This window comes from Salvia hispanica, chromosome 4 (genome assembly GCF_023119035.1).
Source record: "Salvia hispanica cultivar TCC Black 2014 chromosome 4, UniMelb_Shisp_WGS_1.0, whole genome shotgun sequence".
Taxonomy (NCBI): Eukaryota; Viridiplantae; Streptophyta; class Magnoliopsida; order Lamiales; family Lamiaceae; genus Salvia; species Salvia hispanica.
The window spans coordinates 45,250,425-45,266,207 of NC_062968.1; the positions used below are offsets into that span (position 1 = coordinate 45,250,425).

Consider the following 15,783-nt stretch of genomic DNA (forward strand, 5'->3'; position numbering starts at 1 on the left):
TGACATGTGATTGTTTAACAGTCAATATGACCCATTCATTAGAAATTCGTATTTATATTTAAGTAATATGACTGCTTTAAAAGGTTAATGATTACCTCACAGTTTTCACAGGTTACACATTAATTCCAATAGAAGTTATGTTTTTGAATGTTGGATTATATAGTGCAAGAAATTAATATTGCATGCTATAGAGAGATGTATTGTTTTAGCACAGAAATGACGTGATAGAGAAAATTAAGATTTGAAAGATTCTGAGACATTCACTACACTAACAAAAACATCATATTTTTACAACGATCTTAATAAAACTTTTGAATTGAGGAAGTAGACTGCCTGCAAATGGAAACCTCCACTATAAAATTTAATCATTAATTGATTAATTCATCGGTTGATTGCTTGGCACTATCTAGTCCCTCTCACGCCCTTTGTAATTTAAGTATAATGACCTCTTTAATCAACACTTAATTCGTTACTATTTGATAAGTGTTGCTTTCTTAAATTATCAGGGCTGTATAATTAATGTATATAATTAAATTAATAAATGTAGTTCTCGAAAATAATCGAATTTCACTCAGTATGTTGTGATTGATTCATGCTCCAGCATTTTTGCAAAGTTGTGATATAGAAAAATATTGAAATCTTATATCGATATTGGCCTAACCTATATTTTAAGATCACCACGAATTCATTATTTTTCAAAAAACCCCACTTGGACCGGTTGGTATATATATCCAAAACCAAAGTGACTCATTCCATATATATTGTTCAAATGATCAACGGACCACAACTTGAAATAGACCAAATGACTTGAATTTAAAATTTGACAATGCATTTTTATAGCATCTATGACAAGTGACAACATACATTTCACGATGTTATTATTAATGACAGTATATTACAAACAATGGGAACTTAAAAGCGCTCAAAAGAGCTTTGGAGAAGAAAATAAATTAGATTATTGTATTCAATTAAGTAATAGTCTTTGATATATAGTGATAATTATATCATAGTATGAAATTTGATTAAATTATGATTTAGTTATATATACGGGTAAAATATTTAATTATAAAGTTTCATTATTTTTAATCGTCCCACCCATCAAATTTTGGATGAAACCAGCGGTGATATGGCAGTAGGAATCAAAATGAGATCGTATGGTGATGCTCAAAACAAGATGGACGATGGCAGAAGGTTGTTGAACAAGCCGCCCATCATAATGTACCACTGTGAAAATTATGTAGTTTTGATGGTTGGAAACCAGTGTTGCGATTGGCAGAAGTCATTACACTACACTACTATTGATATAGAATTGTGGAGTCCATTAACACTCTTACATTATCATTTATCTCTCTTTTACTTTATCAATTGTATATTAAAATTCATGGTAAATCAAATATTAATACTTTTCAGGGACGGATAGAATAATTAATATATACATGATTATTTAAAACGGACGGATAGAATAATTAATATATACATGATTATTTAAAACATTACCAGTGAATTAAGGGATTACGCCCTAAAAAATTGCATGCCCCCAAAATAGCATTCAATGGTAAAGTTACAAGTCTAACAACAAGTCCTATATTTAAACAAAATAGAGATTTCAAAATAAATCCAAGAAAGACACAACATAACAAAGGGCCAAATTGCAAAACCACCAACAACACCTTTTTTTCAACATCATGTTTTCCTATTCCCCTAGATTCTTTTTCTACCTTTCCATGCATTCATTTCACAAATAAATACCCTTCTCCACTCCTAAATCTCCTTCCATCTAAAAACCTTCTCAACCAAATTAAATAGCTAATTTTTTTTTAGAAAAATGGAACATCATAGAAGCACACATTACCTCATGTGGAGCCAATTCCCCACCACCATGAATCACTTCCGGCCGGCGCCGTTTCTCGAGGAATCGCTGGTGTGGCCGCCGAGGTCCTACCCTTGCACCTTCTGCCGTCGCCAATTCCGGTCAGCGCAGGCTCTCGGCGGCCACATGAATGTCCACCGCCGCGACCGAGCCAAACTCAAGCAATCTCCTCCGCCTCCCAAAACTCCTCCGCCTATCAATTGTGAAGAAACTATTTGTAAAAGGCATAAACTATGCTCGAGTTTTTCTGCTATGGATCAGGAAATTGATCTCGAGCTCAGGTTAGGAGCTCCGGCAGTTAAATTAGGGCACATTTTGTAGCTTCTTTCATCTTCACTACTAATTATGTCGTTAATTAACTAGTTAATTATAAATTTATAACAGGTGTGTTTTAGTTTTTTTTCTCTCTCTCATCTTCAATATTAATATGAACTCAGTATTTACTTTCAATATCCATGCTAATTTATGTTTATTTTACAAAAATGGTTTTACATTGAATAACAATTGTATATCTCAGTGTAAAAAGCCAATAGAAAGGATTTATTTAACATCGATAAGTTAACCAAGCAAGAATGTAACAAATGATAGAGCTTATTTAAGTACGCATAATCGTAATTAATTAATAATAGTATTGAGGAATATTTGAATCTGGGTGAAAGTGCAAGTCACAATCTAAATGTTTTACTTGTACTAGTTGTGATAATTAACCTTTATAAGATTAATTCAGTGACGTGTGTTTTATGTTTACAATGTCAACGCCCTTAGTTTGCAGTAAGCATTGGATAAATTCTTCAAATTAATAGTAGTAATTTGACATTTGATGCATTCAAATTTCAAAATATGAATTTGACACTTTTTCACACGCTGATAAGAACTGGCCCCAATTATTAAAATAAGTAATTTGGTTGTAGCTAGATTAATCTCCCCGGCCCCTCTTACAAAGTAAATTTATTACATAATTCTATTTTAACTATTTACTAAAATCGTTCATATGAATATAAACCCTTAAAAGGTCTCTCTGAAATGTACTACTACTACTACTAGTACTACTACTATATATTGGATAAACAACTTAACTAACGAAATAACCAATGAATTTTTTTTTATTTAAAAGGTGTTTTATCTATGCAACGAGTATATAATGGAGTAACTAACTTGCTCATTATGTTGTCCATTTTGGTATACTTAATTATTTGTAAATTAATTCAAGGGAAATCCAAGTTAATATTTAATTGAACTAGTAGAAATTGAAATGGTACTAATTAAATGTTGTATGCTCTTGTGCTCATCCACAAGGAAAAACAGTTTAATACAATTCAATAATTATATAATTAATTAGCACTCCATATTAATTATATCCAAAATGGCATGACAATCAATACCAGAATCTTACAAGCTACAATTAAACATCCAACATATAAGTCTACTAACCTAGCTAGCTATATGTGTTAAATAAAATACACAACTTCTCAAACCCTAGCCACACAGAAATTAATTTCTTGTCCACAGTTGGTACTTGATCCCAAAGGTTATTGCATAATTAACGGCAAGTGTTCCTAATTCTTTAAATGGGATTTTGATGGACACCATTAATTGACTTATATTCATCAGAACCAGAGTAAACTAAATAATGTTATACCTACGATTTTATGCAAGTGTATGCTTCTCACTGAAAACAGCTTTTATTTCACGTACTAGGAAAGGCCGTTGCTGAAACCCACTATTTGTATTTTTAATGGGAAGATATTTAAACAGTACAAATAATGAAATATTAACATTTTGATATCCAATTTTTTTTTATCGAGTAATTAAAATGTAGTTTCCAAATTTTGAAACATGAACACTAATTTTGTGAATTTAGGGTTAGGAATTCATGTACCATTCGATGTGACACGCTGTCTTTTCGGAATCTGAATATTCTGCTTGAAATGTTTTTGGCAGTCAAATGTGAAATTAGGGTTGCAACATAACTTTGTGTTTAAAGTTATGCATTCATGTACTCTTCCACGTGACTTCGAGAAGATTTTGTTAATGTGGTATATTGTGATCCATCTCTTTACTCCCTTCGTCCGCCATTAAATATCTTTTTCTTTTCTTTTCGTCCGCTATTTTCGATAAATGGATTTCACATTCCAGTAACTCATTCTATTCACATTTTATTAAAAAACTACTCCTACATTGCGTAGAGCTGACAAATCATGTGGATGGGTAGTTATCCGGTCCACCCAATATCGACCCAATCCAATAAGGTCAAACACTAACTCAACCCAAAATCATTGGGTTCTTATGTGTTCCAACCCAATAACTTCATAGTATTCGTGTGGGTTATAGCGTCATGCAAAAATATATCAGCCCTGTCGTCAGGGACGGATCCATATGAGGATCACGAGGGGCAATTGCCCCAGCTGAAAAAAATTATTTATACTATTTTGATCATTAATTTTAATTTTTTTTTTGAAATATCCTCTAATTATGCCCCTTCTCTACTTCTTAAAATATCTTTATATATATTTTTGCCCCATTTGTATGGAATTCCTGGCTCCGTCCCTGCCTGTCGTTAATGATAGTAAATTACTCTCTTCGTGCGTCATTAGGAGTCCCATTTGAGTCGGGCACGGTTTTTAAGAAATATAAAGGAAAGGGGGTGGAAAAAAATTATGGAATGTGAGACTCATTTTTATTTATTAATTTTATAATAAAATGTGAGTTGAGTAAGTTAGTGGAATATGTGTCTACCTACTATTTATAGTAAAAGTGAATCGGGACTCCTAATCGCGGAAATAGAGAATACTATACTCCCTCCATTTCCTAAAAATAGAAACTTTTGAAAGGACACGAGTCTTAATGCAAAATTGATAATATAAGAGCCAGATAAAAAGAAAAAGTGTGATAGTGGAAAATGAGTTTGATCACCTTGTTAGAGTGAAAGAAGTTTTCTTAAAGGGAAAGTTTCTATTTTTAAAAAACAGACCAAAAAGGAAAGAATTTCTATTTTTAGGAAACGAATAGAATATCATTTAGCTTGACACAACACGATAACGACCAGAAAATGATATTACAAGATTAAAACTTGATAGTACACGATAAAATATTACATTACACAATTAAAACTTATTATAACATGATTAAGATTTTATCAGGATTTAAATCTAAATAATAAAATTAAATTTTAATATTTTTAAATTAATAAAATAATTAAAATCATAGTTTTATTTCTTAACGGATAACACAAACTCGACCCTAACCCGACCATAACTCAACTTGATATCATCGGGTTCTTATTGGGTCGACCCTATAAGGACCCAAATCCAAAAATTGCATGTTCGTGTCTATTTAATTTCGTGCGCATTCATGTCGGAATATCGTGTCAGGTCAAAAATTGAAAGCCCTAGTCTTGCGGGTACCCACCTTTAGTGTTACTACATTGTTAAAATGTAGGGTGCGCTTTAAACAATAGAAAACTTAAGTACTCCCGTTGTCCACTAAAAATAGTTTCATTGGTATAGTATGATTAAGAAAAAAGATAAAGAGGATAAAGTACGAGAAAAGAAGATAAATAGTGAGTAATAAATTGAAAATAACTTTCCATTTTTTAGACTAATTTTAGACGGATGGAGTATACTATATTTCCTATTTTAAATAGTGTAAGAAAAATTATGAAATTGACATACAAATCGGTGACATCATTAAAATACAAGTGGTATATATGCATCTATGGTACTGAAATAAGAAGTAGCTAGAATACCATTTGTAATGGGGAAATCCGACTATTCTTGGAAAGAGTCTCAATTTTCTACAAGGGTAATAGAGAGATATGATAAATATTTGGACCAAGAATAGTTTAGATTTAGAAGTAGATATGCAAAAAGTAACATTTATTGGCTGCGGAAGCAAATGTATTGTGAACAAGGGATTAATGGGATGAGTTTGTTTGAAACATCGCAACAACCAGTAAGTAACAAACTAGCAGTACGCTTTCAGTTCTGACAGTCTTCATCAACTATGGAGTTAAGGAATGATGTGCACAAGAACACATCCAAATGTCTGTTTCTATATATACACATATATTTTTTTTGTTTTACATTGAAACTATGGAGGGGTTACCAGAAATAAATGTGTTTATTGGTGGGTTCGATAATACATTTAGATAATTTAGTGACCCCTAACTAAATTAGAGATAGGGGAAAATTACGAATAGAAGAAAGAAATCAAACTGTGAGAGAAAGAAAGGGTTCAAGAAATTTTTATGAAAGAAACCCAAAAAATGAAAAAAGACAAGTGATTACTTAATACTCCCTCCGTCCCATTAAATATGCAACATTTGTTTTTCGGCACATGATTTTATGTAGTGTTGTTTTTTGAGTTAATGAAGAGAGAGTAAAGTAAGAGAGAAAAAAATATAGAGAAAGTATTGTTTTTATTTTTAGAAACGTTTCATTTTTAATGGGACAGACCAAAAAGAAAAACGTTTCATTTCTAATGGGACAGAGGGAGTAGTTATTACATACTTTTTTTTTTCTTATGCTTTGCCTGGTAAAATAGATGGATCTAGCTTTTTTCTGGCAGATAGTAAAAATAAGTGTTTGATTTGTCATTCAAATAGGTTGTGTCAAAAACTAATCATGTATGGACAATAAGGTAATTAATTAGTAAAAATGTTGAATAATACATATATGTATTAATGTATAACTCAAAAGATTCAAACACAATTTGCGTACGTTTCTTGGACATAATTTCACAATGATGAAATAATATTATAAAAGCATTCGTGCAAATAAGATGGACCAAAAAGGAAAAATAATAAATAGTGGGAATATATTACAAAATGGAAAGTAAGAACTTAGACATTCTTATGCATATTCGAGGGCACCTAACCACTGCAAACTTGGCTTTGAGGTTTGGATTAATTATTCATTAAAAAAAATGTATATATTGACATATTGTAATACATCTATATCACTAACATAATAAAGTTTGATTAAAGTGCACGAATGCTTGGTCAATCTAATATACATATCGAGTTCAGTTGGATGACTTGCTCAACATATCACAACACGATGAGATTTTTGCAATTCATACAGTAATTAATTTCGATGCCATGGATTTCACACTTTCCCTTCGTTTTCATTGACTAATATTTACATTATTATTAAATAGTGGATCAAGTAAGTATTCATTAATTACAATTTACATCTTCATATTATTAGACTAATTTGATGTTGCGTACAAAGATAAGCAAACTTTGAAGAAAAACGAAACTACTAAGATCCAGCATTTTCAGCAAATGAATCATATTTTAATAAGCAAATTTTCAGCTTTGGAAAAACTAGAAATTTGAGTCACACGAGCGTCCACAACAATCTATGAGTTGGAACCACGAATGCTATTTTGATTCAATTTCATATTTTAAAAAAATAAATCGGGTACGTAAAAATATACTCCCTCCGTCCCCTATTAGAAGTCACACTTTTCTATTTTGGTCTGTCCCCAATTAAGAGTCACACTTCATTTTTACCATAAATAGTAAGTAGGTCCCACATTCCACTAACTCAATTAACTCACATTTTAATATAAAACCAATATAAAAAAATGTGTCCCACATTCCACTAACTTTTTCAACCAACTTTTCTTTACATTTCTTAAAACCTGTGCCCGGTCAAAGAGTGACTCCTAATAGGGGACGGAGGGAGTAACTTACTCCCTCCGTCCCCTATTTGGAGTCACACTTTTCTATTTTGGTCCGTCCCCAATTAAGAGTCACACTTCATTTTTACCATAAATGGTAAGTAGGTCCCACATTCCACTAACTCAATTCACTCACATTTTATTATAAAACCAATATAAAAAAAATGGGTCACACATTTCACTAACTTTTTCAAACCTGCCCGGTCAAAGTGTGACTCCTAATGGGGGACGGAGAGAGTATATTATATAATACAGTACTCGGTAATTATATAAAATTAAAGTACTCGGTATAAAATCAAGATTGTCCATACATTTTCACCTTAATATAATATAGTACTATATAATTCAACAATACAGTCCTTTTATAATCCTTTAAAATTTATTTTTATTTGTTAAAATCTTCGCCAATTCCTGAAATATTATGAATCACGATCAATTGCTTCAGGATTAATAAACATAATGTTGATTTTTGTCCCCTAACATATAATTTAGTTAGTGCTTCGATGATAAGATCATTTAAGATAATTAGGCTATAATGAGCTTCAATTTAAGATACAAATCATGATATGAGAATCAAGATAATAATTTAATGATGTTGTTTGGTTGAAAAGATGGAAAACAAGATAAAAATAACACTAATACATTTGATAGACTAGATTGCTTAGTAGATAAAAAACATTTTTTTCTTTTTAATTATAAGAACTTATATAATTCCATAATTTAATGTTTAGTTTTAAAATCACCATTTTTCGGCCAGTTACCTTAGCACAAATTTATGTATAATTTTTGTTTTTAATTTTTATTTTACTACCTATTTTTCAGTTAAAAGTACTTTGTTAGCCTAAATCAATTAAGGATAAAATGTGATACAGCATTTTTGTTATTGTGCAATATAAGTACGTTTATCTTATTTTGATTACGATTAACTTAACAATTAAATTAATAATTAAGCTACGTTAGGATTAATGTGATCCAAATTAATTATTGCATGTACTTCCGATTATTTAAGCTAAATTGATTACTTTGATTTCTAGAAGGTTAAAATTGTAAATTTGTTTGCATTATCAATTAAACTGTTATTGATTAATAAATTAGTTAATTAATACTAGAAGGTAAGATAGAAAGTAAAATAGGGCCGCGTTTCGCTTTGACGGTAATCTTATACACCAACTTTACTTGATGGGAATGAACATGCTTTTTCACGCGGGCCGAGTTTAATTAACGTGGGCTACACTTTTTGTGAGGGCCATGGCCCGGATACACCAACTTAAGAATGAACATTGCTTTTTTCATAAGGGCCCAAGCGGGCTGAGTCTCACAAGGCAATAAAAACTTGAGATAGCAAACTGAACTTCTCCGTTCATATAGTACTCCATACAAAGAATATACCTTCACGAGGCTATTTTAGGAGCTATTCATTCATAAACAAATGCTGTTGGAGAAGGAGATGATGTTTTCTAAAGTTAATCACAAAACAATTTTGTTGCCCGTGCACCTCCAAAATGACGTGCTACTTGCAAAGCAATGTCTCTCTGGTTTCGTTACCTGTTACCGGATTCGTCCTGTCAATCAAACATATTATTAGATTAGAGAGACTAAAGACAGTAGTGGAGAAGATAGTGGTGGTGACTGATGTGTGGTTACCCATCTGCAACTTTGCATAGTAACTCCCGTTGGTCGTCTCTCAATGGCACATCCGTGAAGTCTGAAAAATACATCAACAAATTAGAGTCTTAACCAAGAAATTCAGCAATATTTTTGCTGGTCTGGTTTTAATGAATTCAATCTGATCACTTAGTTATTTCTGAAGAAGATATATTCTTATAGTAGTACCTGCACCAGTTATTATGGAACCCTTGAAAGATGTATTGCCCGTGGTAAGTGCTCCTTCGAGGTTGGCATTGCTCAAATTTACCTAATTAAAAGAGGAAACACTTCTATAAGAGATCTTTAGAATTTCAGCACCAGCTATGTTGGAACGGCCAGAGTCAGAAAAGTCGTATGAAACCAGAAAGAGCATTGACACCTTTGTTACATTAGCCAAGGAGAAATCTGCTCCTCTAAGATCAGCATCAGAAAGATCAGCTCCTGAACATGACAAGTATTTTTAGGAAAGAAAAAGAATATAAACCTACAATTCATTGGTTCAAAGAAAACAATATCTACTAGTTTGACATGTCTACTTGTTAGCATGAACAAGCTCCCATATACGAAGGTTAAGATTCCAGAATGTCATCTTCATTTTATCTTCTCTCCATATCAATTATGTAGGATATAATACAATCAATCCACTAATATAACAGAAAATCAAGTAGTTTAGCACTCCACAAAAATCTCCAAGGCAAATAATGAATACAGTATTACAATCCCCATAATTGCCGGTGGATCATGGATAGTATAAAACCAGCTTTACTATAGTTTGGGTAAGAAGATACACTTCCATCACAAGTATTTATCATCTATAGTAAGTTCTATCATCAGGGGAACGATATTAATTTATTTACAAACAACTCACCTAGTTTCCCTCCAATTCATCATTTACGTATCGACCTAAATTCTACACAAAGTGATTATCAGCCAGCCCCGTGCATTTATGCAAATCAAACTTTCATCTCCAAGGAAGCCATTATCCATGAAACAGTAGAAATCCTTGGTGATTAAAAATGCTGAACGAAGAAGGTATCGAAAAAAGAAGGTGTTCAACTTGGGAACAAGACAGAAACTATGGATATACCTGTCAAATCAGCATCAAAGAAGCTGGCCCCCAGTAATTTAGCACCTTTAAAGTTTGCTTGCCTTAGTATTGACTGCCAAAAAACCCAGCAACTAACTCATTGACATTCACTAGTGAAGCTGCAACATATACCATACAATCTCCATACATGTGATCCGAGCTAAATACGAATATTTCTAAACTGAGTATGCATCAAGCTAGCAAAATCCCATCCCTAATTTCATCAATCAGGAAGAAACCAAACGGAAAATCGCAGATAAAACATATTGCAAAAACGCCTACCGTCTTAAAATCTTGCTTGATCAATGTCTTGCCACTAAAATCTTTCCCAGTTAGATCCTGCCCCCTTGTAACTTCAGCACCATAAGGACCTCCCCCCTAATCATGATATACCCCCAATTTAAGATCGATTCAACATAAAAGCATGAAATAAACTAAACGATCGACGATTCAGCGAGATCAAATATAATTAAATTCGAGAATTACCTTAAATGCGAGGGCAGGGTTGGAAGCAAAAACAAGTGAAGCGGAAACTAGTGCAAGGACACTCGCTTTAGAGAATGACTCACATATGGAAGACAGATTGCTCCGAAATTGAGTGCCCTAAAAAATAGTAAATGCGATTTATGTTGAACAAAATGAAAAATTAGGTGATGATTGTTGCTGAGGCGGCAAGTACCTGCGGCGCACTGCAGCTGGCAAGGGGAGAGGAAGCGGTGAGGGAGTGGGGATTTTGGTGGTGAGAGAGAGATGTGGTGGCGGTGGTGAGGTTTGGAAGAGGGGAGAGATTAGAACAACAGCAGAAGTTGAGAGCAGCCATTGATGAGTGGTATTGGATGGATAACTGCTAGCTGCTCATGTTTGTTTGGATAATCCGACTCATGCTAGTGCTTACGTGGACAATTTCATTTTCATATCATTTGTTTAAATAATATTATAATTTAAAAACTCAGCCAAATTTTAATATTCAAATAAAACGATGTAATGAACTTACATGATATTTACCACCCCTAACATGGTAAGATTTTATAATGAACTATTACCACCCCTTAAAACATAGTAAGAATTTTCTTTTATTTAAGATTTAATAATTCGGTTGTGCTTATAATCTTATGGTATTTGTTATTTATATTATAAGAATAATAATAATCTAATTTGTAAATTATGTTGGAATGATTTAACAAGTTGAAGTCATTGGTCGGCAATTGCTTCAAGGACGATGGTCTGATATAAGCAAAGTCCACTGGTATATGTGGCCCTTCAAGCCTTTGTATAATTCTTCTATTTTTATCGATATGTATTTTTGCAGTGTAGAGAGATTTATGCATCTAGTGTTGTCGCGTCTTTGTTGGAAGAACTCTTAATTAATTCATCTTTGACAACGTGTTGTCTATGTGCAAAAGTAAATTATGGCTTGTCGTAAGCAACGATATAATATTTCAAGCCCATCACATATTTTTGGAGAAACTAGTTGCTCTTTTTCAGTGTATGGATTGCTTACACCGGCATTCATTGGCCTCCTATGCCTCCATTTGATGCATTGCGAGATATCCAAAAGTTGGAGGTAATTGATGTTCGAAAAGGGACCATAAATAGAATAGTATATGATACACTTTGTCATAGAGACTGAAATAATATTACCCCATATAAGAAAAGGAGAGCCACTCAAGTTCTAGAGATATGATTATAACTTTAATCCACCGAAGACTTGAGTATCATGGTATTCAATTCAATTAACGTTGTAATTGTGACCCCGTGAGTAGCTAGATTTTCGGATTGTTCCTAATTAGTTAGAGTTTGCTAATTGTGTTTTTTATATATTGAATGACTCTGTCCCAGTTTAAGAGTCATTTTTTGCTATTTTCGTCCATCCCGATTTAAGAGTCTCATTTAAAATTTATTATATTTGGACATAAAATATAACCTCATTGTTGATGAAATTTACACCAAATGTCATTACTTTTATAAAAATAAAACAAAACAAAATCCTAAACGTACAAAAAGTCAAAAGAGTCTCACTTTCTACTATCTCATTTCAATTATTACGCACTTCAACAACTACTACCTCACTTCAATTATTACACACTCCAATAATTTCTTATAACCCGTGCCCTAACTAAATTGCACTCCTAAACTGGGATTGAGGGAGTACTATAAAATAAAGACTCATCCCGTATTGGATATTTCTTAAAAATAAGGGATATTGACATCTAATATCATGGAACTTTCAAAAAGTTGGGTTTTTCCCACGAACTTTGAAATTGACAAATAATATCACGAACTTTACCTCGAGTTTGTTATTTCCACCAATAAAAAATTTCGGCAAATAATATCATTATATAGAATTTTTTTCGTAATTTCTCGACAACAACTTCGAGAGCTTCAAGTTTTCAATCTTTAAGGATAGTTTTTCTTGAGCACACCCTTCAAAATTGTTATTCAATCTATTAATATGGTTGAAAAATTTTCATTAATGGGAAATAACAAACTCGATAAAATTCATGATATTATTTGTCAATTTTAAAATTCGTGAGAAAAGCTAACTTTTTGAAAGTTCCATGATATTAGTTATCAATATACGTAAATAAATACCAAAACAAATAGTGTCGAAATATTGATGCGTATAATTAGTTATTTTTAGCGTTGAATTAAAATTGGTCGTGGCAATCTAATTGGGTGAGGGTTGAGACATTAGCAATTTGATGCGATACACATCGGACAGAGACATCCGAGTTTTGTCTCTTTGCCCGCACTCACTTTTAAATTTTAATTGAGATATTATCGATATTTGTCTGAGTTCAAAGATCTTTAATTCAGATTCAAATCTATCATGAACATAATCTTTATTCATCTTTAAATTTCTTTTTTTCATTTATTAATAAAACTATACTATCAACATATCCAATACATTATAGATACACATGTACGTCCCCCTCCGAAAAATATATAGCAGACTGAAATAGAAAGGTACTATATTTTCCTTAATAGGAAAACAAATAAACATTCAAGATTTGTGGGCATGGGGCATGGGGACAGCAGCCCAAGATGATAAGCTTATAGTGCTCCGACCTTTAATCTTTATGCTTTGATATGGCTACCGTCACACCTATCCTTTTCTCACACTTACTTTCTTTTCAACTACTTTCTACCGAAAATCTTTCACTCCCCCGATTCTATTCCATGTTCTACAGAGATAGATATGGCAAGTATTTAATTCCAAAAGGAAAATATCAAATTATGTAAATAGGAGTAATAGATTTGGGTTGTCATAGGTTTCCTTGTATGGTTAGGAGTCCTTTATACATGGAAATTTCCTTGTTCGTATCCTATTTCCTAATAGAGATAGGATGGTAATCTCCTGTATATATAGGGCGAGAGATAGAATTTGATGCATAGATATTATTTGTGCAACGATTAAAAATCAATCAACACACATGGCCAACATGTGGTGTGCACAAGGGAGTATGGGGATGAATCAAGACGCTATCAACACATCCAACAGCAGCGGCACCACCAACCCGAACCCTAGCCCTAACAACGAGGTCACCGACATAGAGATCTTCCTCCCCCGCCGCCGCCCCCGCGGTCGTCCCCCCGGCTCCAAGAACAAGCCCCGCGCTCCCATTCCCATCCCCGTCCCCAACGCTGCTCACCCCACCAACTTCATCCAAATCGCCGCCGGCAGCGACATCTTCCAAAGCCTCGCCGACATCGCCCGCAGCCGCCAAGTCGGCGTCTCCGTCTCCAGCGCCTCCGGCCGAGTCAGCAACGTCACGCTCCGCCAGCCCAACGGCGTCTTCACAGTCACCGGGATATGCGAGATTATCTCCCTCTCCGGAGCCTTTCTTCCGTCCTCGATTTCGCAGCCGGGATACGCCGCATTGAACGTCTCCCTCGCCGGAAACCAGGGGAAGGTCTTCGGCGGCCCGGTCGTCGGCACTTTGATAGCCTCGGGTCCGGTCGTAATCGTCGTCAACACATTCACCAATGCCAATTTTGAGCGAGTGCCGCTCCAAGACGCCGGCGACGGAATGCAATCGCAGCCGCCGCCTGCGGCCGTGGCTGAACCGTCGAATCTGGGTACCAACGGCGGCATGTTTTGGGATCAGGCGGACCTTCCTCCGTATTAGGGCGAACAATTCTTCCTAGTAAAGTAAATTGCTTAGATCTTAACTCCAATTCTTCATAAATTTACTAATAGTATAGGAATATTTTTTTTGTTAGATGTCTAGTACTATTTCTTTTTGTTGTATACATTAGATTCCATTGTTTTGAGTTGCTATATGCTACTTGCAAATTTTTTAATATTTGATGTCAATATAAGACTGCATTATATTCCATTGTTTTGTGATGATATCACAAATTTGAAAAAAAAAAAAAAAAAAAGAACTAGTAAAAGAATAACACAGTAATAATAATTCAAACACACGACCTATATATTAGTTAAAAGACAAATCAACAAAACTGCACTTCACCGGCGACGGAATGCAATCGCAGCCGCCGCCTGCGGCCGTGGCTGAACCGTCGAATCTGGGTACCAACGGCGGCATGTTTTGGGATCAGGCGGACCTTCCTCCGTATTAGGGCGAACAATTCTTCCTAGTAAAGTAAATTGCTTAGATCTTAACTCCAATTCTTCATAAATTTACTAATAGTATAGGAATATTTTTTTTGTTAGATGTCTAGTACTATTTCTTTTTGTTGTATACATTAGATTCCATTGTTTTGAGTTGCTATATGCTACTTGCAAATTTTTTAATATTTGATGTCAATATAAGACTGCATTATATTCCATTGTTTTGTGATGATATCACAAATTTGAAAAAAAAAAAAAAAAAAAAAAAGAACTAGTAAAAGAATAACACAGTAATAATAATTCAAACACACGACCTATATATTAGTTAAAAGACAAATCAACAAAACTGCACTTCATTGTACTTGCAATTTATTTATTTTTCATCTTGTTTTAAAAGTTTTTCTTTCCAATCCTTTATCCACAAATTTATAAAGTTGGTGTATTATAATGTACGTAAGATTTATAAGTGATGCTAAACAATTATGCTACGATTATTCAGACTCTTTTTAGATTTTTCGTTAAATTTTTTAATAATATTAATAAAATTAAAAATTTTAACTGTCCACAAATTATTACTCCATGATGGAATAATTAAATACCCCATTTAAGCATCAATTATATATATTAATTAATATATACTACCTCAGGATAGTGATAAAATGCAAACTTATATACTCCCTCCGTTCCGCTTTAGCAGTCCCATTGACTTTTTCTGCCATTTTTTTGTAAAAATGATAAAAAATAGTAAAAGAGACAATAATGTAGATAAGACTCTTCTCTATATTATTGTCTCTCTTACTTTACCATTTCTCGACTTTAACTATTTTTTATCATTTTTACAAAAAGAGGGCAGAAAAGTCATTGGGACTGCTAAAGCGGTACGGAGGGAGTATTATATTGTACAGACTCAAAACTCCT

At 33.4% G+C, this 15,783-nt stretch overlaps 2 protein-coding genes across 2 annotated transcripts; one reads left to right on the forward strand and one right to left on the reverse strand.

The window, feature by feature from the left end:
* Positions 1 to 8,822: 8,822 nt before the first annotated feature.
* On the reverse strand, positions 8,823 to 11,147 carry LOC125219497 (thylakoid lumenal 15 kDa protein 1, chloroplastic). The gene is made up of 8 exons (XM_048121487.1): positions 10,969 to 11,147; positions 10,776 to 10,892; positions 10,572 to 10,667; positions 10,290 to 10,362; positions 9,582 to 9,643; positions 9,389 to 9,470; positions 9,200 to 9,260; positions 8,823 to 9,117 (listed from the first exon to the last, which is right to left on the reverse strand). Exons 1-8 carry the CDS (start codon positions 11,107 to 11,109, stop codon positions 9,066 to 9,068), a joined length of 684 nt encoding a protein of 227 aa, XP_047977444.1. The 5' UTR covers positions 11,110 to 11,147; the 3' UTR covers positions 8,823 to 9,065.
* A 2,452-nt stretch (positions 11,148 to 13,599) lies between these two features.
* On the forward strand, positions 13,600 to 14,558 carry LOC125218083 (AT-hook motif nuclear-localized protein 20-like). The gene has a single exon (XM_048119682.1). The coding sequence runs from the start codon at positions 13,724 to 13,726 to the stop codon at positions 14,417 to 14,419; it is 696 nt and encodes a 231-aa protein (XP_047975639.1). The 5' UTR covers positions 13,600 to 13,723; the 3' UTR covers positions 14,420 to 14,558.
* The last annotated feature ends 1,225 nt before the right edge of the window (positions 14,559 to 15,783 follow it).

Bases quoted from the DNA above. Each gene is read 5' to 3' on its own strand.
- LOC125219497 (XM_048121487.1), bottom strand. From the start codon at position 11,109: ATGGCTGCTCTCAACTTCTGCTGTTGTTCTAATCTCTCCCCTCTTCCA. The intron at 9,471-9,581 runs GTGTCAATGCTC...TCTTTTAATTAG, and splicing joins CCTTGGCTAATGTAACAAAG to GTAAATTTGAGCAATGCCAA. The intron at 9,118-9,199 runs GTAACCACACAT...TTTGATTGACAG, and splicing joins CTATGCAAAGTTGCAGATGG to GACGAATCCGGTAACAGGTA.
- LOC125218083 (XM_048119682.1), top strand. From the start codon at position 13,724: ATGGCCAACATGTGGTGTGCACAAGGGAGTATGGGGATGAATCAAGAC.